This window comes from Zalophus californianus, chromosome 8 (assembly GCF_009762305.2).
Source record: "Zalophus californianus isolate mZalCal1 chromosome 8, mZalCal1.pri.v2, whole genome shotgun sequence".
Classification (NCBI taxonomy): Eukaryota; Metazoa; Chordata; class Mammalia; order Carnivora; family Otariidae; genus Zalophus; species Zalophus californianus.
In genome coordinates this window covers 51,144,608-51,166,811 of record NC_045602.1, presented here as the reverse complement: position 1 = coordinate 51,166,811, position 22,204 = coordinate 51,144,608, and the positions used below count along the sequence as shown (strand labels likewise).

At 38.5% G+C, this 22,204-nt stretch overlaps 1 protein-coding gene and 1 long non-coding RNA gene across 6 annotated transcripts in view; one reads left to right on the top strand and one right to left on the bottom strand.

Annotated features, from left to right (window-relative positions):
• The window catches only part of EXOC6B (exocyst complex component 6B), a 610,253-nt gene that overhangs the window by 177,231 nt on the left and 410,818 nt on the right, over positions 1-22,204 (bottom strand). For all 4 annotated transcript variants that reach the window (XM_027620966.2, XM_027620968.2, XM_027620969.2 and 1 more), the window contains one exon: positions 11,772-11,913. In XM_027620966.2, the coding sequence (XP_027476767.1) occupies positions 11,772-11,913 (142 nt within the window). The remainder of the gene's footprint in view (positions 1-11,771; positions 11,914-22,204) is intronic.
• The window catches only part of LOC113937167, a 48,994-nt gene that overhangs the window by 7,713 nt on the left and 19,077 nt on the right, over positions 1-22,204 (top strand). The window lies entirely within an intron of this gene.

Here is a 22,204-nt window from a genome sequence, read left to right as displayed (position 1 = left end):
GGGGATCTGAAATTAATGATACTGAAACACACAAAATGTTCTTCAATAGTCTACCCATAGGTCATTTGCATCTTCAAGCACTATACAGACCCTGTGAAAAGAGGCATCTGTTATTTTCATATAATCCAGAGAGATCAGATTTAAAATTTTACTAAGCTCAAATTTCCTCTTTTTGTCCCTCTTCAAACCTTAGATTCTTCAGATGGCTCCCTTTTAAGACTTGAAGAGGTACCAAATGCTTAAGATACAATATGAAAAGTGTCCTTTAGATAAAGTAAAAAATATATATACTTTAATGGGAAAGGAAGTCAATTCTAAACTTTTCACAAGAATCCCTTAGGAAATGGTGCCATTTGTTACAATGATTTAAAATTTCCAAGATTTCTTTAATTTCGTAGAGAGCCAACTTCTCTCCTTTAACTCTATTTCCACCAGTACTCATGTCCCGATAACTGAGTTTCCAAGAGATGGATTCATACTCTTTAGTGTCCTCTGAAATTCAGGACTGCTTAACCAACACGTTTCATCATGGTAACTCCAAGTTTGCCCACGACCACCCTGACCTCTCCACAGGCTACCTAGCAATGCTTCAGGTCTTCACTATGCAGCTTGACTTTCTTCCTAAGCCAATGTTATCCAAAAGTCAATAGTATGAAGCAGACTCTAAGACAATCCTGCCTTAAAGAATTATATAGAAAGTGTCTTTGAGAAAAAAATTATTGACCTATTCCAGTGGTCATCGAATGTATAAGAGCCCCTGATAGCAATCACTCAAAGCCTGCTCTCTGCTTCCACGTACTCTAAGTCCCCTGGGGAACATGGCATTGTATATAACTATAATGAAAACTAATAAACATTTAATATTTACCGATGTTAACAAATACGTATGTAGGATCTGTAAAGCCTTTCATATGCATTATCTTATTTAATCCTTATAACAACTCTATATGACATAAAAATATCCACATGATCTTCCCTCCCATACTAAATAATGCTATCTTTAAACAGAAATTTAGAAATCATCTAGCCCAACATTCTCATTTTGTAAATAAGGAGCCACAGGCCCAACCAGGTTTAAAGAATTCCCAAGTCCATACAGCTAGTTGGTGGCAACCACGAGGTTATAATACAAGTTTCTTGGTTTCCAGCCTACTACTCTTTCTACTGATAATGACAGTGACAGTGACAATGAGGACGGTGGCTAACAGTTATTGAGCACTTTCTATGAGTAATTACTTAATCATCACAACAAGTCTATGAGTTACACCAACTGTAACTTCATTTCACAAATAAAGAAACTGAGGTGTAAAGGAGGAACTAAGTATGCCCAAATTGCTAACATGAAGATCTAGGTTTCAAAGGCCAATCCGTCTATCATCTACAATTTTAAATTACTATGCATTACCCAGTTTATATATTGCAAATTGAGTGTTGGTGGCAAAGATGGCTTTATAATCCATAGAGGTTGGTGGTAGGATATATGTACTGAAGTTGCCAATCATTGCCCTGCCAGGTGTACATCCTTCTAAAAGAATATTCCTTAGGATTCCAACTATATCGCAGGCTGTGTTGCTATGCATATCACATGACATCCATCTGAACTACTTCCTACTTGTACTGCCTCCCATTCTCAGAGCTGACAGAAGAGCTCCAGAAATGGAGGCCGTTGCTAATCAAGTCATTTTTATTCACTCAATAAATATTTATTAAGCAAGCACCATATGTCAGGCACTGTGCTAAGTGCTAAGGAGACAGGAACAATCAGGGCAGACATAATCCCTAACTTAACTGAGTTACTGTTTACCTTTTTCTTGGATTCTATGAAATGCATATATTTAAAATAAGCTTTCCTTTATTTTTGAAGTGGTATGAAGAGATTTCTGTTCCTTGCAAATAAACATAGCCTAATTAAGACAGATTGTTAGGGACTGAGCTGGCCAACAAAAGACTCTGGAGAAAAAGTAGAATGTTTGAAATTGGTTAGCAGGTGATGGCAGGGAAAAGGGCATTGAGACCTCCCATCGTTTCCCAGGAAGTCAACAGTCTGAGGAATGTGGCAGCCAAGCTCATAATTAAGGCATTATCTTAAGTCACCGGGGAACAACTTCCCACTGAGGGTGATGCTTTGGAGGACTAGGCTGTGCTGCCATTGATCAATTGAAAGAAATGGAAGAATATGAGTCACGTGAAAGCTCTGAATAACACTGGGCAAACATGAAAATGGGGCAAACTCTGGTCCTTGCTAGAATGTGGAGCTCAAAACTCCAAGGAAACAAAGGACCGTCGTGAGGCTCTATTGCAAGAATTCCCCTCTATCTGCAGCTGGAGAGCTGAGTGGGTTGAAAATGAAGTGCATAAATTGATCTTTCAAGTTATGAACTGATATACCAGCTGTCTTCATAATCTCACCATACTTCCTTGATAAATGCAAGAGTACGGCAAGAAATTGTGGAACCTTGCTCCCCCGGCTTTCTCCCGAATGCTCTCCGCCGTGTCCTCCCTGCCAGAGAAGTAGCAGTCTGCTCCACTATATTCCATCCCTTGTTGAATTGTGCTCTGTGACTTGGATCTAAACACAACATGGGCTGAAAGGGTGATATGCAAAATAAAAGTAAAGAAGAAACGAATTCTATCGAGAAGGAAATGTAAATAAGCGTGTTCTAGGGACTCAGCAAAAATAGGGCAAACGGTGGGGATATGCATTTTGCATTACTTATTCAAGGACGACTAAACATAATCTTGACTGACAAATTAATTACTATAGGGCATCTCCCTGAAGAGGCTTGATTGAATGTACGAGCTAGCAGTTATTTTAACAGTTTGCTTGGTGGGCTGATGCAGATTGCGGCTTAGCACTGGCTTAGATGTTATTTAAGGGCCAGAACTCCCTTCGCATAATATAAACTTCAAAGGCCGCAAAAGAAGAATGATATAGTGCGGATGTGTTACATATGCTTCCCTTATGTTTCTCCCCAGAGTCCTGAGGACTCCGTTCTCTCTCCCTCGCATCAAGAAGCCATAGGTAAATGAATTTCTGGAGCCCTTTCTAAGCGAGACTCATGTGTGAGTGACCAAAGCTAGAGAATTAACTACATAGAATGGGAGTCAAGGATATGTGGGCTCAAGTAGTGCAGAAAATCAAAAGTGAGTGCATTTATCCCAATTGGCAGTTGTTTGGGCCTGGCATTTAAGGTTCACAGAGATCGCGTTCTAAAGATTCTTTAGTTCTGAAACCCCAGTGGCAAAATCATAAGCAAGCCTATTAAGGTTTGCCTGATCAACATTAGCTAAAACACATCTGAGTCTGTATCAGGAAGGGACTCAAAGCCATTTATTTTAGTGAGTATATACAAAGATACTGAAATGTTAAAACTTCTTAGGAACTACTGGATCTTTTGAGCTAAGACTAATTCTTTAGGGATGCAGAAAGCTATCTGATCTTTCGGTGAGAGTGCAGACTTATGGAGGGTAAGTGACAAATGGCGTCTGCCATTATGTTCTATCATAGTAGGCTTAGTGAGATCATGGATTTACTTTGAATTTGTTTTCCAAAATCCTGAGTTTCGGTAGATTCTCCACATTGGTTTCCTGACCTGTAAAGTGAGGGCTAGTATAAGAATGGTGAAATGGAAGACTTTGGAGCCCTTCCCCAAACAGTAAACCAAGGCCAGATTAACTTGACCATTAAAGAACTGAGAGAATTAGGCAAGGTGCATTCTCTCTTACCTTCTGGTTCGAGGGCCCAGTTTATTCTGTGCAAAAGACTGATGGGTCCTGGAAAATGGATTCCTCTAAATTTTAAAAGATTCAATTCCTGCTGCATTTCTTTGCAACCAAATGTGCCCTGGATTTGGCTTAATTATATTATACTTTTAATATACCGATCTTTTGAATAATTTAGGAAACTGAGTAGGTAACTAAAAACTGAAAACATTTAACATTATAAACCATATCACAGTGGAAGTAGGAAAGAAAATAAGAAAAACGCATAAAAGCATATGGGTAAAGAAATGATTAATGTAATAAATACAATTTCCATGGCTGTTTATAAATGATTTTATATACATTATCTCATTTCACTTCCTAACAATACTGTGAGACAGAGCAGAGATTAGTATTTCTAGTTTATTGATGGACTCAGGGAGGTTAGATGAGTTGATTCATTCATTTTCATGGCTTGAATTACTGTGCAGAAATAGGCTGAAGCTCCCAACTCATCTCTATCATGCATCTTTATACTGCAGCAGCCTTATTACTGGTCTCGATGGCTCCTAATAAATGCAAAGTCCCTTTTAAAAATACAAATGTAGGGGCGCCCGGGTGCCTCAGTTGGTTAAGTGTCTGCCTTCGGCTCAGGTCATGATCACTCGGTCCTGGGATAGAGCCCAGCATTGGGCTCCCTGCTCAGCGGGAGCCTGCTTCTCCCTCTGACTCTGCCGGCCGCTCCCCGCTGCTTGTGTGCGCTCTCTTTCTCTCTGACAAATAAATAAATAAAATCTTAAAAAAAAAAAAAAAAAAGAAAATCTAATCAAGTCACTCTCCTATCTAAAATCCACTGTTTCCCATTGTATTTCCAGCTTCCAGGTACTCTGCACGGAGTAGGGGGCCCCACATACATTTGTTGAATAAGTGAACAGATTACTGAATTAATGCTGTAAACAAGTAATTCAGCTTGACTATGAAGCTACACCTCTTTATTTAGAATGCACAAAGAGAAAGCTTACGAAATTCCAAATCCAGACACAGACTGACTAGGAAGGACATGAATGATAAAGCAGCCCAAGTTTGGCTAAGGAGGTGAAGTAAAGGCTATTAAGACTTGCTAATATTTAAAATCCAGTTTCTCTGCCAGGTTCCAGGGCTCCAACATCCAAAACCAAATCTAAGACATACAGACAGATGGAGGTGTAAGATGAAATCTATACAAAGCAGAAATACCCAGAGGTCACTGTCAATTATGAAAGGGAAAGAATATTTTCCTCACACCTCCTGAATTCCTAAGAGCCTCCACTTTAAAGGTGTTTGGTTTAGTAGTCCTTCAGGAAGAATTACATTAACAACAACATTCCTGTTAGATAATGATGCCCTAAGCATAGTTATTATTTCTTGTAAACAGCTGAGCCGCCTGACTGCTATCTTACAAGAGCATCACACTGAGAATCGGAAAATTGTCGGTTCTGGACCAGACCTTTCAGGATGACCACAGCAGTTTCACAGACAGCTACCAAAAACAAAAATGAATTTCTTATGCCAAGTAAAAGGGCATCTCCAAACCTACCTGATTTATAAACTGTACACAAAGGTTTGAGTGGCCTGCAAAAGACCTTCTGAGAGTTCTGGATATTTATCAGCTGCTGGGCTGCTCCTGCTTATGATAACAGGAGAAGCCACTCCTTAATGCACAGTTAGTGTTTTGCTGGCCCTGAAATAAACCCTTTCGTGCATGCTCTTATTTAATTCTGACCCCATCCCTGTAGTATTAGCTACTATTATTACTCCTGTTTCATAAATGGGGTGTGAGAGGTTAAAATAATTGACACATGGCCACACTAAATCTAAGTGGTGACTTGAATCCATTTGGTTGAGCTGACTCTGAACTCTATGTTCTTAATGACCACACTAAACTAGCTAAATTTCTCAGGCTCAAGGTAACATATACAATTCCTCTATATCCTTGGGATCTATGAAAATGGCAGCCCAGGCCTGAGAGTCAAACATTTATGGTACATTCACATTCTACCTTGTCCAGAGTTTGATTCCTTTCAGGACCTATACAGTTCTTGCAAGGACTCACAAGACAATAGAGAAAATACTGCATGCACACACCACTGGGTAGAAAGATGTAAGTGTTAATTATCTTGTCATTTGGGGCGGCTTTTATACGCCTCTGTATAGTTACTTGAATCTTATGTATCATTTCTTTAAGATTTTTTATAGACCACTGAGCATCTAAAGAAAAAAAGAATTAGGGGGATGGTATAGCAAAAGGCGTAGAATAGAATTCTTTCTTTTAAAGTAAAATAAATGTCCATGGAAAGTTTCTTGACAGATAAATTACTGACAATCAGAAATGAAACATTAAAACTATAAATCGATGAACCTTAGCGGTTCCACAATATATGGAGAAAAAAATTTCAGTGGTAATATGGTTATTGGAGCCACTGTCTCAGGCCCTACAAATGTTGGCTTTGAGCTGATCCTAAGTCTGAAAGGCTACTACCGATATCAAATGGCTTTTCAGATACAGTACTGGCTCTCTGGAACCCCTCTGGCATGGTTAACAAACTCTATTAGGTTTCCACCCTTTCATTAAGGGGTCTCTCCACCTCCTAGCCTTATCTGAAAGCTAGGTCTCTGCTAAGGATACCAATTTGCCTATCTTTCTCTCAAGTAGAAGCTGCTCATTCTTCTGTGTAAAATGTCCTCCAGAATCAGGCCACAACATGGGCATTTTCCTTACTCCCCAGTGCTCCTCCTAGACCATCACTCCTCTTCCTCTAGGCTCGTATATTTTTAGCCTTATCACCTCCATTCCCCTTTACCTTTTAGCTCTGACTAAATGCAGTCATGTAGTCAGTCCCAGTCATTCATCAGACTTTGTTGTTAAACCAATGACATTCGTTGGTTGGCCCACTCCAAAGCCCTGTTCTTCCCTTTCTTTATATCAGAATGAGGTTCCACTCTTTCCTCAAAACTTGGAAATGGATGACTTTATACCCAGTATTAAAAATCAATTTTGATTGGTCTAGCCAATCATTATGTTTTTATCCTCCTGGTAAATAACTGGTTAAGACAGAGGCATGTAAAACAATTTGGACTAACTAGATGCAAGGAATCGGATGGATGATTTCTAGAAAAAATTCTGTGGCTGCTGGATATTATCATTTCTGAATATAATCCCTGTAATTATACTTATTCCTGAATGATGAGAATATGGTGATTTTTATTTTCTCTTTGTACTTATCTTCCCCCCCCTCGAAATTCCACAAAAAGCAGTTTCTGTTTCTGCAAAATATAAAATTTTTAAAAAGCATGAGAAGATGTTTGAGTCTGGTACTGGTCATGATGGAGTAAATAGGAAGAGGACTCACCTTCCCACCGGATAAAAAAGAGAAAACAAAAAACCCCTCAAAAATGGACAAAGCATGTAAAGGAATGTTTTTAGATACTAGATGACAATGAGTGCAAGACTGTGATCTCGGAAAGAAAGAAAACCAACCAGGGAAGCATACCCAGAGGCAGTTTCCAGGCTGTGATGCAAAGCGGGCATATGGAGGGAATCCAAACAAAACATGGCCATCCGAGTTGAAAAGTCCCAGATTATGGTCCAGAATGCCAAGGCAACTAGTATTTTCAGGGCCAAACACCAGAGTGGTGGAAGCTACAAATGGGAGGACTCAGGAAAACTGCAGAAGGGTCCCACTGAATACTTGGCTGAGTACTAATCTGGGCATGTCAGAGAAGAAACTACCCAAGACTGGGGAAAGTACCACCAGAAATAAACAGGCCGAATAATTTATGGAGCTTTTACAGAGATGGGCATATTTTCTATTCCCACCAGCCAGAACTGAAAGGTCTCCAGGTACCTGGGACATCAGGTAGAATCCTTTGAAAACCATTGCTTTAGATTTGGGGTTTATAAGACCTACATAAAAAGTGGCTCTGAACCCGATGTAAACTTAACAGCAAGTCCTTGAAAGATTCCAATCAATCCCACGTAATGTAAATGCAGGTCACAAAAAAAATCTAACACTATTTACAGGAATATAACAAAATACAGCACCAATGACATAAAATTTAACATGTCAGGCATCAGAGCTTCCCCAGGTGGTCTCCCCAAAGAAGCTGATTTGGGTCTCCTCACATCATGGAGGCCTCAAGGTAGGGGGACATCTTAGGCAGCAGCACTGCCTTTTATGATCTAGCTACCCAAGTCACAAAGGCCACTTCTGCCATATTCTGTTGGTTATAATCAAGTCACAAACTTGCCCAGATTCAAGAAAAGGGGAGTTAATGACCTGTCTTAATAAGGTAGTGTGAAGATTCTAGACAAAGATGTGTCTATTGCTATAGACCTCTTTGAACAATGTAATCTGCCTTGTAGATCTGAGTCAGCATCGAGTATTGCCCTTCAACTGGAAAAACTACCTTTTAAATGAGTTGTGGTGCAAACGTGGTAAACAAATTTTCTTAACTTCTCTTTATGTGAAATGGGTTTTATCTAATCTTGATTTGGGAAGGACATGTTTTATAAGACGTAGAGTTTTAGGTTCACAGGCCTTTTTTGTTTTTCTTTCCTTTCAGTGCTTTGAAGACATTCTATTGCCTTCCAGTTTCACTGTTTCTGATAAGAAGCAGTCATTTTTATCATTGCCTTTCATTATATAATGTGTCTTTTCTTCTTGGGATGCTTTTAAGATTTTCTCTTTTATTTATTTTTATTTTTTAGCAATCTGACCATAATGTACTTCGGTGTGGCTCTGTGTTTATCCTGCTTAAGATTCGTTGAGCTTTTTGAATCAATGGGTTAATGCTTTTTATCAAAACTGGAAAAAAATTCAGCTACAGTTTGAAGTGTTAAATATATCTATGTGCAGATTTTTAAAGGCCCTGTCTGCTGTTTTCCACATTTCTGTTATCAGTGGGCCTATTTCTATTGCCTGTCTTTTCTTGTTATGGGTCACATTTTCCTGTTTCTTTGCATGTCAAATCTTAGCTTTTTGCTGTGAAATTGTTGAGGCTATGTGGTTAAGAGTCTGAAATTTTTTGTGTTCCTCTTCCTTCAAAGACAGTTGAGTTTTGTTTTGGCAGGCAGTTATTTTATTGGTCGATCACCTTTATCTTGTTAAGAATCATTATTAAATAGGCTTTGTTAGGGTGGATCAAGACTGGCTCTTATTCTAGAGCTTGAGTACTCTTAAGGCCTAACTTTTTGGGGTCTTACTGAATGTACAAGATGATTAGCCGGTCTCTCAACTTTGGTTGGTCAGAATTCCAATGTCTCTTAGCACTCTGTGACCTGTGGCATTCCTATTCAACTCACAGACCCTCAGTGGCTGTTCTCTGCCAGGCCTCACAGGCTTTTACCCTGCACATGGCAACTTAGTTTTTGACCAAAGACTCAAGGGCTCTCCGATGTAGACCTCTAGAGCTAAACAATTCCTTGCTCCCTTGTATTTTGGCCCACAAATCCCAGCTGCCTCACCAGCCCTTGGGCCAATCTCTGTTTCTTGTTTTGTTTTGTTTTTTTTCTGTGTAAAACCCTGCTTTTGATTTGGGCTCTATTTTCCTGGGCAGCTGTTTGGATAGTACCCCCAGACAGAAAATGAGAGTGAATGTTAAGTTTACCTTATGCATTTCCCTTTTCTGAAAGATCACAGCTTTGTGCTGTCTACTGCCCAATACGTGAAAAGAATTGCTTTATAGAGTTTATCCAGCTTTACAGTTGTTTATGGCAGAAACAACATTGATACCTGTTATTCTGTGGTGACTGAAACTGGAAGTCTCCAGTAAGTAATTAATTAAGAACAGCCTAGTCAATAAACCTTAATTTCTAGCCATTAAAAGTCAACCAAGGGAAACCAACAGGCAGTAAAAATTTAAAAATGGGGAAGAAGTATTAGCACACTTTTAGAATTTTCCACTGATTTTCTTCGAATCAGAAAAAAAAATTTCAAGTTGTCATAGCATTTTTGTTCATTTTCATTTCTCACTGACAGCACAATGAACACCAGGACACTCTTTATTTCTTCCTTCTCTTTCCTTAACAGAGCTAATTTTGTGTTCAACTCCAAGGGGATGATTCATGATGAATCAACTATCCCAATAACGATGGTCCTCTGTCACTTTGCCAGATAATCTCGTGGCCTCCCTTAGAGCTGGAGGTGATCACATAACTGTTCTATTACCAATGAGACAGACAGGGAAGTTTGTTAGGGGTCTCCTGAAAAGGTCTTAATTTTCTTAATAAAAGGAATAAGTGACAATGGACTCTTTTTTTCCTGCCTTGAATGTAAGTCTCCTCTTCTTCTTTTTTCTAATTGAAGTATAGCTGACATACGATATTATATTAGTTTCGGGTGCACAACATAGTGATTTGACAATTATATCATTACAAAATGCTCACCACAAGGGAGCCACCATACAAAGTTATTACAGTACTGACTATACTCCCTAAGCTCTAATTTTCACCTCTGTCGCTTTCTTATTTTTTAAGTAGAATTTTGTACCTCTTAATCCCCATCACCTATTTTGTTCATCCCCCACCCTCTCTCTGGCAATCACCAGTTTTTCTGTATTTATGAGTCTATTTCTAGGGGTTTTTTTTGTTTTATTTTTTAGATTCCACATTTAAGTGAACATATGTTATTTACCTTTTTCTTTCTGACTTATTTCACTTAGCACAATACTCTCTAGGTCCATCCATGTTGTTGTGAATGGCAAGATTTCATTCTTTTTTATGGCTGAATAATATTCCATTGTAGATATATGTCACATCTTCTTTCTCCATTCATCTCTCTGTGGACACTTAGCTTGTTTCCATATTTTGGCTATTGTAAGTAATGCTACAATAAACATAGGGGTGCATAGATCTTTTCAAATTAGTGTTTCTGTTTTCTTTGGGTAAATACTTAGAAGCGGAATTACTGGGTAATTACGTGATCACCTCCAGCTCTAAGGGAGGCCACGAGATTATCTGGCAATTACTGTGGCATTTCTGTTTTTATTTTTTGGAGGGAATGTGAGTCTCTTCTGACTATAATATATGTGTGAGAAGGAATACTATGTACAAAGAGGAAAAGTCCACTCTTAAGTATGGTAGAGGAGAGGGAGCAAAAAAGCCTGGGTCCTCTAAATACCATATAATTTCACTCATCTGTGGAATCTAAAAAACAAAACAAATGAATAAGCAAACAAAAAGCAGAATCAGACCTATATATACAGAGAACAAACCGCTGGTTGCCAGAGGGAGAAGGGGTGGGAGGATGGGCAAAGGGGTGAAGGGGAGTGGGAGATACAGGCTTCCAGTTAAGAATGCATAAGTCACCGGAATAAAAGGCACAGCATAGGAATACAGTCAACAATACTGTAATGGTAGTGCATGCTGACAGATGGGAGCTGCGCTCGGGAGCACAGCATAAGGTACAGAGAAGCTGAGTCAGTATGTTGTACACCTGAAACTAATGTGACACTGTGTGTCAACTCTACTAAAAAAAAAAAAATAGCCCGTCTTTGATGACACCACTGAGCAACTAAATCAATATAGCAACTCACTGTCTCTAAGAAAGATAAAACCCATTTTTTAAACCACTCTGTCTAAAATTTTCTGTTTCTACCCATAATAGAAAGCATCTCTGACTGATAAATGCACACACACTTGTTCTGTAGATGAAGAAGAGTTTGCAGGTAAGATGTAGAAATAGTTTTAAAATATGAAAAAAAAGTGGCTGGGAACTGCACTCTTTTGAAGTCTTCGGAAGAATCAGGTTTTCTTTTGTGTGTATGAAATGCATGTCTGCCTTCTATCCCCCTCTAGATTGCACACTTGTTTAAGTGGCCAGAGATCTCTGTTCTACAGAGGTCCTACACCTCTGGGTGCTCAAATGAGCTCGCTGATGGACTATTTCTACACGCCCTTCAAATTGTCTCTGGCATCCAGGTATTTGTCAACTCCATCGGGAACAAAGAGTCCACAGACCTAATTTTTTTTCATAGAAGGGAGTATACACTCGGGTAAAACAAACAAGCAAAGGGATGGCTCCCTGTCTTACGTTCACATTCTCTGACATCCAAGTTGAACTGCTGTAATGCTCCCAGGGTGAGCTGTCTTACTTCAGCTTCCAGCAAAAGTTGCATCAAGGATGTGGCTAAGTGCTTGCAAGCTGACATACATGCTGTTTGGGCCACCTTTCCCTGAAATATAAGAGTGTAAATCATCATGTTAATGGACCAAAATGAAATTCCAACAAAAATTACAAGAACTTATTTTTCAATTAGGGATTCCTTTAAGTTTTCTCATGGTATCCTCGGCATTCAATAATGTTGGATTAATAGAGCCTGGTGGCAATCATCTTAAATATTACCTTCATCACCATGAGTTATATAGCTATAACATGAAACTAAAATTCGTAAAGCCCAGCTCTTTATTCAAGAAGCACTTTTTTCCCAAATCAACAATAGATAAACAGTATTCTTTCCCCCCCTTTTTTTTTATTATGTTCAGTTAGTGGAACATATAGTACATCATTAGTTTTTGATGTAGTGTTCAACGATTCATTAGTTGTGTAAAACACCCAGTGCTCATCACAACACATGCTCTCCTTAATACCCATCACCGAGCTACCCCATCCTCCCAACCCCCTCCTTTCTGTAATCCTGTTTGTTTCCCAGAGTCCAGAGTCTCTCATGGTTTGTCTCCAAAATCTTTTTTTTTTAAGATTATTTATTTATTTATCTGACAGAGAGAGCACAAGCTGGTGGAATAGCAGGTAGAGGGAGAGGGAGAAGCAGGCTCCCTGCTGAGCAAGGAGCTCAACGCGGGGCTCGATCCCAGGACCCTGGGATCATAACCTGAGCCAAAAGCAGTTGCTTAACCGAGCCACACAGGTGCCCTTCTTTTTTTTTTTTTTTAAGATTTTATCTATTTGATAGAGAGAGAGAGAGACAACGAGAGAGAGAACACAAGCAGGGGGAGTGGGAGAGGGAGAGGGAGAAGGAGGCTTCCCGTGGAGCAGGGAGCCAAGCTGGTGGGGGGGTGAGGGGGCCTCGATCCCAGGACCCTGGGATGATGACCTGAGCAGAAGGCAGATGCTTAACGACTGAGCCACCCAGGCGGCCCTCCAAAATCTTAATTAAACTAAAAAGGAATTTTTCTGCAGAGAATAAATTTCAAAAAGTCCCTTCCAAAATGTCTATAATTCTTAAAAAATAAATGTAAACACCATTCATTCCTTAATTTATCTAGAAACCAAAATGCTTTATGATTTAACACATAAAAAATGAAAAGAACAATTAAAATTTCCTGAAAAAAAATAATTAAAAGGATGAATTTTGTTTTTTTAAAAAAATGAACACTGAGGGGTGCCTGGCTGGCTCAGTTGGTGGAGCATGTGACTCTTGATCTCGGGGTTGTGAGTTCAAGCCCCATATCGGGTGTAGAGATTACTTAAAAAAAAAAAAAATCTTAAAAAAAAAAAGTGTTCCTCATCTGTACGGTTCTTTTTGTATGTTCCGAAGATCCACACTCTGGATGATTTAAGACAACAAATGGAAATACTTAAGTTAGGGAGTACTGTACAGGCCAACTGAGAAAGAAGTTGCATTATAAATGAAATCCACATTAAATGGCTTGCATTCAGTTAAACCCACTGGAGACTGGGAACAGGTAGCACACCAAGGAGCCAGAAAGTTCACCAGTTACAGGCTCTGGGTGAACAATCAGAGGGGGCAGATCAAAGATGTGAGAAGCCTTGTCTGTGGCTTTTCAACAGTGAGAGCTGGAGTGGAGTGAAGGAATGAGGATAAGCCTAAAGCAGATGCCCAGAAACAGCAGTGCAGATCAGAGGCCAGAGAAAAGGGTAAGAAACTATCTCCTGGGCATTACCATACGCCCAAGATGTGCTACACTTAAGCAGCTGACATCTTATGCTATTTCATCTCATTCTCTGAATCACAGCAAGAAGCTGATACTCTTTTTTCTTGTAGATGAATGCACTAAGGTTTTCTGGGAAGTTCAGAAATTTAGACAAACTCATACAGCTCTTTGGTGTTTCTACCTAGTCCTAAATCTGTATCTTTCTGCTACACTATCACCTAAAAAGCAGTAGTAAATCTTACACTGTCTGACATGGAACCATGGAGCAAAACCTGGTCCAGATGATAACAACGTTAATGGGTTATCCAAGCCATAGACTAGGCCCACACAGGTAAGAGAGTGGCAGTTCAGGAGCCAACTTTTCAAATACCGAGTATTGGCTGTGCCTTTCTTTTTAATGTGTAGCCCAACATAATTATCTAGGCCAAGATAGATACTTAAAGAACCCGACAAGCTGAACATGGAGATGTTGTGAAAATCAAAGAGCTAAAAGCCCAATGAAGCTAGAGGCTGAAGAAGATAGCATTTGAAAGGCTTGTTTCAGCGGCCAAAACAGATTGCCAAGGAAAAGCAAAACTGGACTGGTAAAATGAAAATAAGATGGCTTAGCTTAGAGTCAGAAAGTCTCAATTTTTATTCTTCACCACTTATTGGCTGTGCAATGTTGGTTGATCCTCCTGACTCATTATTCATCTCAAAATAGTAAATAGCTTATTAACCTTAACATATTAACATGAAACATAGACTTGGCTTTCAAGTCCCGATCAATATATATCAATCAATAAAGCCAAATGCACTTATACATGATCATGCATTATACTACTCTTAACGTACTGAGTTATTTAACTGCCCTCCAATTACTTTATACCCTACTTCCCCTCAAGCTAATTATTTATGTCCAAACAAAATGATAATTGCAGAAATGAATGTGTTCATTGTTAAATATTTTGCCAACTCTAGAAAGCATTTTGGAACTTTGCTAATTCACAGTTTGCTACCCATTCCCCTTTTCACTTCCGGTTTCCATTACCACCAAGGTGTCCATAGGTTTTTTAAGAAAGGATAAACACAGACTCAGGCAATAACAACCAACACACTATGCAATAAAAATTGGTAGTTTCATCCTATTCATTAAGTAATCTTACTACGAAGCGGATTTTAAGAACATGCAGCCAAAATCTCTAGGACAGGGTAAGAACTTGGGACTTAGGAAAACCTAAACTGATGAAATGTCCCATAAACTGACTTCTGGATACCTCTAGGAACAGTTTCAAATCAACCTAATTACATCTAGGCTGTATCTAATGAAGCTGTAATAGTGCCAGTGTACGATACATAAGAATTAAGATAGAAGGCAAGACAAGATGAAAAATGAGCTAAGAATTATTATCATATTTTGAAGGAACCTGGGATGCAGGGTGATTTGAGTCACAAGGTCTTATAACTAGTTCAACAGGCAACATCATGTTGCCACTCAATGCTTCTATAATATTTACATACTCCAAGACAATCAATAAATATCACCTAAATGAACTGAAAGTCCACTACCAAACCACTTAAATATAAATAGTTCATACTAGTTTTCAATCCAGTTACAATTACTTTTTTTTTTTAAGTTTGGGAAAGGGAGAGGAGTCAACTGTGAGAAAATTCATGATGTTAATTCAAAGTCAGGCTTATGACCATAGTGAGAACCATCACTGGGCATGAGTCAAGACCCATGAAAATACTTTTTTGATTTTCCCCATGTAGCTCTTTGGTAACCAAATCAACTCACTTACTTCAAAAATATACCCAGATTTATATTCTCTAATTCAAATTATCCCTTCTACGTCCTACTCTATTTACTGTCTGTCTTCCTTGTATCATAATATTTTACACAGGGTGATATACTGCACCGTCATATCATGCATGTACACTTTCTCAAAAAGCATACGGTTTGCAAGGAAAGAAACTATGGCATCCAAACTGTGCAAAGTAGATATACACTAATACCTAACTTTGTATCTCAGAAGTATCTGAGTCTCTTTACAAAAAGGGAAGAGATATCCACTGTTTCTTACACAAAGACACAACCAAACTCAATTAAAACAAATGTACAGGGGGCACCTGGATGGCTCAGTCGATTAAGCGTCTGCCTTTAAGCCTCAGGTCATGATCCTAGCGTCTGGCTCCCTGCTCAGTGGGGAGCCTGCTTCTCCCTCTCCCTCCTGCTTTCTCTCTCTCTCAAATAAATAAACAAAATCTTTAAAAAAAAACACAAATGTACAGAAATCTTCCAGACTCCTTCAAAGACCTACAGAAAGCTCAGTATTCATTACTTTCAATTACAATGTACTTCAATTACACAATACTAAGTGCATATCACCGAACACAAGTGAATAGAGGTGAAAAGCTTAGAGAAAGCATCACCATCATCAATCCCAACCAATATCTCTACCACCATCACCAGAGCAGCTGCCTCGATTTATTAAGCATTGACTATGTCCAAATTTTTTTAAAATATTCTCACATAATTCTCATAATAACCCCATGAGGTATTTAATCCTTGATTTGTAGATGTGAGCAAAGAGGGGTTAAGCTATGGACTATGTCTTGTAAGTGGTGGATCTAGGATGTGAATCCAGTCCTGTCAGACTTCAAAGACTTAACAATCATTTGATCCTGCTTCCCAGTAAAGGGACTTTGGCAGTTGCTACATGTTTCTGTTGCTCTGTGACATGGGATAAGGGAACGAAGAGGGCAGGAAGATACAAATCACACAAATCTGAAAGGCCAGGATACTGAGCGGGAAGCTTTTTCTCCTTTCCTCATCAAGGGAAAGCTGAGTTCACAGTAGGTATTGAAAATGGACTCCAACCACAGCTGTCAACCTACTGGGATCAGACCCTGAGTCCAAGACCACCAACGATCTTATCTTACTCACTGGAAATGGCCAAAGCCAAATTTCTCTTTCTTTGGGTAATCTTAGCAAGTTTCAAAGTAAGACAAATGCAGAGTGCTAGGAACTCTGCTGTAAAAGAGAGTCGTCCTTTCACACCAACTTTCTTTTGCTTCTGCCTCCTGAATAACACTCCCTTGCTCACATGTTGGTTTGTCAAATCTTTCATTATTTCACTGTGAAACAGGGAAAAGTTCAGACACAGAAAATGATCTAGCAAGGCGAGTATGAACTACTCAGAGAGAATATAAAGCCATCCTATAAATTGTTCCCTCTCTCTGTATACGTGGTGCCTTTGCTTCCTTGACCTTCAACCCTGACCTCTACCGTAGGCATTTCCTTTAACATGGATCTTTGTCTTACTTCTGCCTGCCCCATGGAACTTGATCTTTTGGAACTTGACTTTTAAGTTCCTTTCCTTAACTGAACAAGGAAGCTACCTTGTTCCCTTTTCCTCAATAGCCCATAGCTCTGGATGAGGCCACTTCATTTGAGAGCACTAAGCCTTCTATTTATTTAGGACAGACATTCAATAAGTTACATTCGGAGGAGCTCTGGATCTTCCCATATGTTTCTGTCACCTGGGACCCACGCCTGGAACTTTGGTTCCCATGTGCTGCAGAAATCCCACAACAAATTTTTAGTTCACTATGATACTTAAACTACCTTAAAAATCACACATTTTCCCCAAGTAGATTTTCCCACCAAACTGAATTCATGTTTTACAATCCTGTCCAAAGAACATTCTTAAGCTCAGTTAGAGAATCTGTATAAATATCCTCTCATTAAAATCATGCATAAGGTCGCCTGGGTGGCTCAGATGGTTAAGCTTCTGCCTTCGGCTCAGGTCATGGTCCCAGGGTCCTGGGATCGAGTCCCGCATCGGGCTCCCTGCTCAACAGGGAGTCTGCTTCTCCCTCTCCCTCTGCCTCTCCCCCTGCTTGTTCTCTCTCTGTCTCTCTCGCAAATGAATAAATAAAATCTTTTAAAAAATAAATAAAATACAATAAAATCATGCATAAATCCCCATTCTAGACAAACAAAAGTTCCCCAACAGCTTAAAAAAAAATGAGGCCCAAGGATGATAGTCAAAATATGCTGGACAACATATGTAGCGTTATTTGAGCCATCAGGAGAGCCCACAATGAGATGATGAACACCTAGAAATCAAAAATAAGAAAAGGATAACAAAAAATAAAAGAAAACAATCCCTACCTAACTTGGCATGAAAAAATTAAGAAGTTCAAAGAGAAAAGCCTAGTCCACAGAAAACTGGGAGTATATACTCAGGATGTGGATGGAAGAAGTCAGAGGAGAGATTTACTAGATGCTATAAACCTGGTTCTGAGACTTATCCACTTGTTTCACTTTCTTATTCTCAGTTACCTTTTCGGAAACACAAGAAATTTTTAAAAAACACTTTTGCTATGCAAAATTACAAACAGTACATGTGCAAATCTTAAGAATATACCTTGAGGACCTTTTCATATGTAAAAACCTGTAACACTGCCATCCAGCTCAAGATACAGAACATTTCCATCAACTTGGAAGTTTTTCATGCCCTTTTCAAATCAGTAGATCCACCCACACCATGAGATAACTTTTCTGACTTATGGCCTCGTAGATTAGTTCTGCTTGTTCTTGAACTTCATATAAAAAGAACCCTACAGTCCTCTTCTGTGCCTTGCTTTTTTACTCGGCATGTTTTTGAGATTCATCCATGTTATTGCATGTATCTATAGTTTGCTCCTTTTTATTGCTGAGGAGTATGAATAAATCACCATTTGTTTATTCATTTTGTTCTACTGGTATGTATTTGGGTTATTTCTATTTGGGGGCTATTGTGAATAAAGTCTTTAAGTGGAAATATTCATTTTCCTTGGAAAAATACCTAGGAGTGAGATTGCTAGATCACAGAGTAGTTATATATTTAATTTTATTAGGAACTGCCGAAGTTCTTCAGAGTGATTGTGCCATTGCATACTCCCATGAGCAATGTATGACAGTTGTTCCCTATCTTTTCCAACACTCGGTATTGTAAGGCTTTTTAATTCATGCTATTTTGCCGGTGCATAATGGTATCTTACTGTAGTCTCAATTTGCATTCCTTCATGAGTCATTCTATTAAAGCATCTTTTTATATGCCTACTGGTCAAATGGATAACCTCTTTTAAAAGTACCTGTTCAAGTTTGTTGTCCATGTTGGTAGTGAGTGGAGGAAGAGATTGTCAAACATGTTTTTATTTATTTTTTAAAAGTTTTTATCTAAATTCCAGGTAGTTAATATGTGGTGTAATATTAGTTTCAACAGAGTGTACACTGTAGTATTCAATATTAGTGTACAACACAGTGATACAGCACAGGCACCTCTGTTGAAAATCAGACTCCCTATTCAGTTCCACTGATCTTTTTGTCAATCTTTATGCCAATACTTCACTCTCTTACTTACTAAAGCTTTACAGTAAATATAGAAATCAGGCAGCATCAAGTTCTCTAACATTATTCCCCCTTTTCAAAACAGTCTTAGTTATTTTAAATTTTTGAATTTTCATATAAATCTTAAAATCAGCTTATTAGCATCTATACTCATTTCCTTTTTAAGATTGGTATACGTAGTACAATTCCACATACATAGAAGAAATGTTACTTCATTATATATCATGGATGCCTTAGGGCATTGGGGTTTAATTCTCACCCAGAGGCCTGGTGGAGAAGAGTTGCTTTACATTAATTTTGGGAGAACTGACATTTTGGTTGCATCCATAAATACAGGATACCTTTCTATTTAGTTAGATCTTCTTTAATTTTTTTTTGGTAGTGTTTTATAGTTTTAAGTGCACAAGTTTAGCACATTTTTCTTTGTTACAGAGTATTTCCTGGTTTTTGATGTTGTAAACGACATTGATTATTTAAGTTTTTTTTTTGGAGGTAGTGGTTCCATGATTCATCCATTTGCGTATAACACCCAGTGCTCCATGTAGAACGTGCCCTCTTTAATACCCACCACCAGGCTAACCCATCCCCCCACCCCCAGCCCCTCTAGAACTCTCAGTTTGTTTCTCAGAGTCCAGTCTCTCATGGTTTGTCTCCCACTCTGATTTCTCTCCCTTCATTTTTCCCTTCCTACTATCTTTTTTTTTAACATATAATGTATTATTTGTTTCAGAGGTACACGTCTGTGATTCAACAGTCTTACACAATTCACAGCGCTCACCATAGCACATGCCCTCCCCACTGTCTATCACCCAGCCACCCCATCCCTCCCACCCCCCACCACTCCAGCAACCCTCAGTTTGTTTCTTAAGATTAAGAACAACATTGATTTTTATAATTTTTTTAAAGATTTTATTTATTTATTTGACCGAGAGATAGAGAGAGAGCACAAGTAGGCAGAGAGGCAGGCAGAGGGAGAGAGAGAAGCAGGCTCCCCACTGAGCAGAGAGCCTGACGCAGGGCTCGGTTCCAGGATCCTGGGATCATGACCTGAGCCAAAGGCAGCCACTTAACCGACTGAACATTCCAGGCGCCCAATGACATTGATTTTTATTTTCAGATTCTAATTCCTCTTTATTAGTACATAGAAATAGACCTGTTTTGGGGAGCCTGGGTGGCTCAGCTGGTTAAGCATCCAACTCTGGGGTTTTGGCTCAGGTCATGATCTCACGGTTGTGAGATGAAGCCCCGAGTAGGGCTCTGCTTGAGAATCCCTTTCCCTCCCCTTCTGCCCCTTTGCCCCCCTACCCCTGCTTGTGCTGGTGTGCTCTCTCTCTCCCTCTCTAAAATAAATAAATAAATAAATAAATAAATAAATAAATAAATAAATAAAATCTTTAAAAAAAAGAAATAGACCTGTTTTTTGCATAGTGACCTTATATCTTGTGATCTTGGTAAACTTAGTTTTATTTCCTTTTTAAAAAAAAAATCCCTTCGAATTTTCTACATAGACAATGGAGTTATCTTTTTTAAAAAGAAAAAATTTTTCATTCTCCCCCCTTTCAATTAGCACACTTTGTATTTCTTTTACTTGCCATTTTGCATGAACTAGCTCCAACAGGGTGCTGAACTGGAATGCTGAGAGCAGACATACTTGTCTTGTTCCTGATCTTAGAGGTCAAACATTCAGTCTTTTACCATTAAGTAAAATGCTAGACGGAGGTTTTCATAGATACTCTTTTATTAGATTAAATAAGACTAGATTTGTCTGCTGAGAAATTGTTGTTGTTTTTTTTTTGAAAGGGTGTCCATTTTTCCCAAATGTTTTATCTGCATCTCCTGAGATTCTCTCTCTCTCACACACACACACATATTAAATAAACTTATTTCTATTAAAGAAACTGAATTTATATTTTATAACCTTCCAATGAAGAAACTCCAAACTCTGATTATTTTACTAGTGAAATCTATCAAGTATTAATGGGAGAAATGAAACCAAGTCTAGACAAAACCTTTCACAAAACAGAGATGGGGGAGAAAACATTTCTAAAATGCATTTTATGAGGCCAACATTACCGTGATGGCAAAATCCAAGGCAAAGATGATATAAGAACAGAAAACTATAAACCAACATCCTGCATAAACACACATACACAATTTCAACACAATAGCAAATGAAATCCAGCATTACATAAAAAAGACGATATGTTATGTCTAAGTGGGATATATTACATAAACATGTCTGTTATTTATTTCTAATTTATTTCTGTTGCAGATGGCAAACATAGTAAGAATTTATTCCTTTTATATTTATTGAGACTTGTTTTATGGTCTAAAATGTGCTCTTAGTGAATGTTGCATATGCACTAGGAAAAAAAAATGCTGCTGCTGGTGGTGGAATGTCAATTAGATCCAGTTGTTTGATATTACAGTTCAAGTCTTCTATAGCCTTACTGGTATTTTGTCTACTTGTTTTATTGGTTACTGAAGGAGTGTTAAAATAACCAACTATAATTGTGAATCTATCTACTTATCCTTTCAGTTCTGTCAGTTTTTGTTTCTACAGTTGAAGATCTGCTACTGAGTTCAGACACATTAAATCCTCTGCACAATTCTCATTCTCTCCTCTACTTCTGGGTCTCCAAGGACATAAATATTCTACTTTTCGACTGTGCTCCATCTCTCTTTTATGCCCTATTCCATTTTTAAAAATTAAAAGTAAAATTTGTATTCTTTTTTTCTATGTGTTTAAGTTTTGGTATATTCATAGATCTTTGAGTTAACTTATCTCGACTTCTGCTTTATTGAGTCTGTGTTAAACATGTTTAATCCATTTTTAAGAGCTCACGTTAATGAGCTCTTCACTACAAATCTTGTATTTTGCTATTCTAAAACACATATTTGATTTTTAACGTATGTCCAAATAATTTTTTTGGTATTGTCCATTCTTTCCTCTGTTTTCTTTAATATATTAATCAGTTATTTTGAAATCTCTGTCTCTTAGCATATCTGGATTATCTAACAATCTGCTTCTACTGACTGTTTTAACTTTTGATTACAGGTCAGTTTTTCTGCTTACTATCACGTTAAGAAACTCTATTTCAGGGGCGCCTGGGTGGCTCAGTCATTAAGTGTTTGGCTCAGGACATGATCCCAGGATCCTGGGATCAAGCCCCGCATCGGGCTCCCTGCTCTGCGGGAAGCCTGCTTCTCCCTCTCCCACTCCCCCTGTTTGT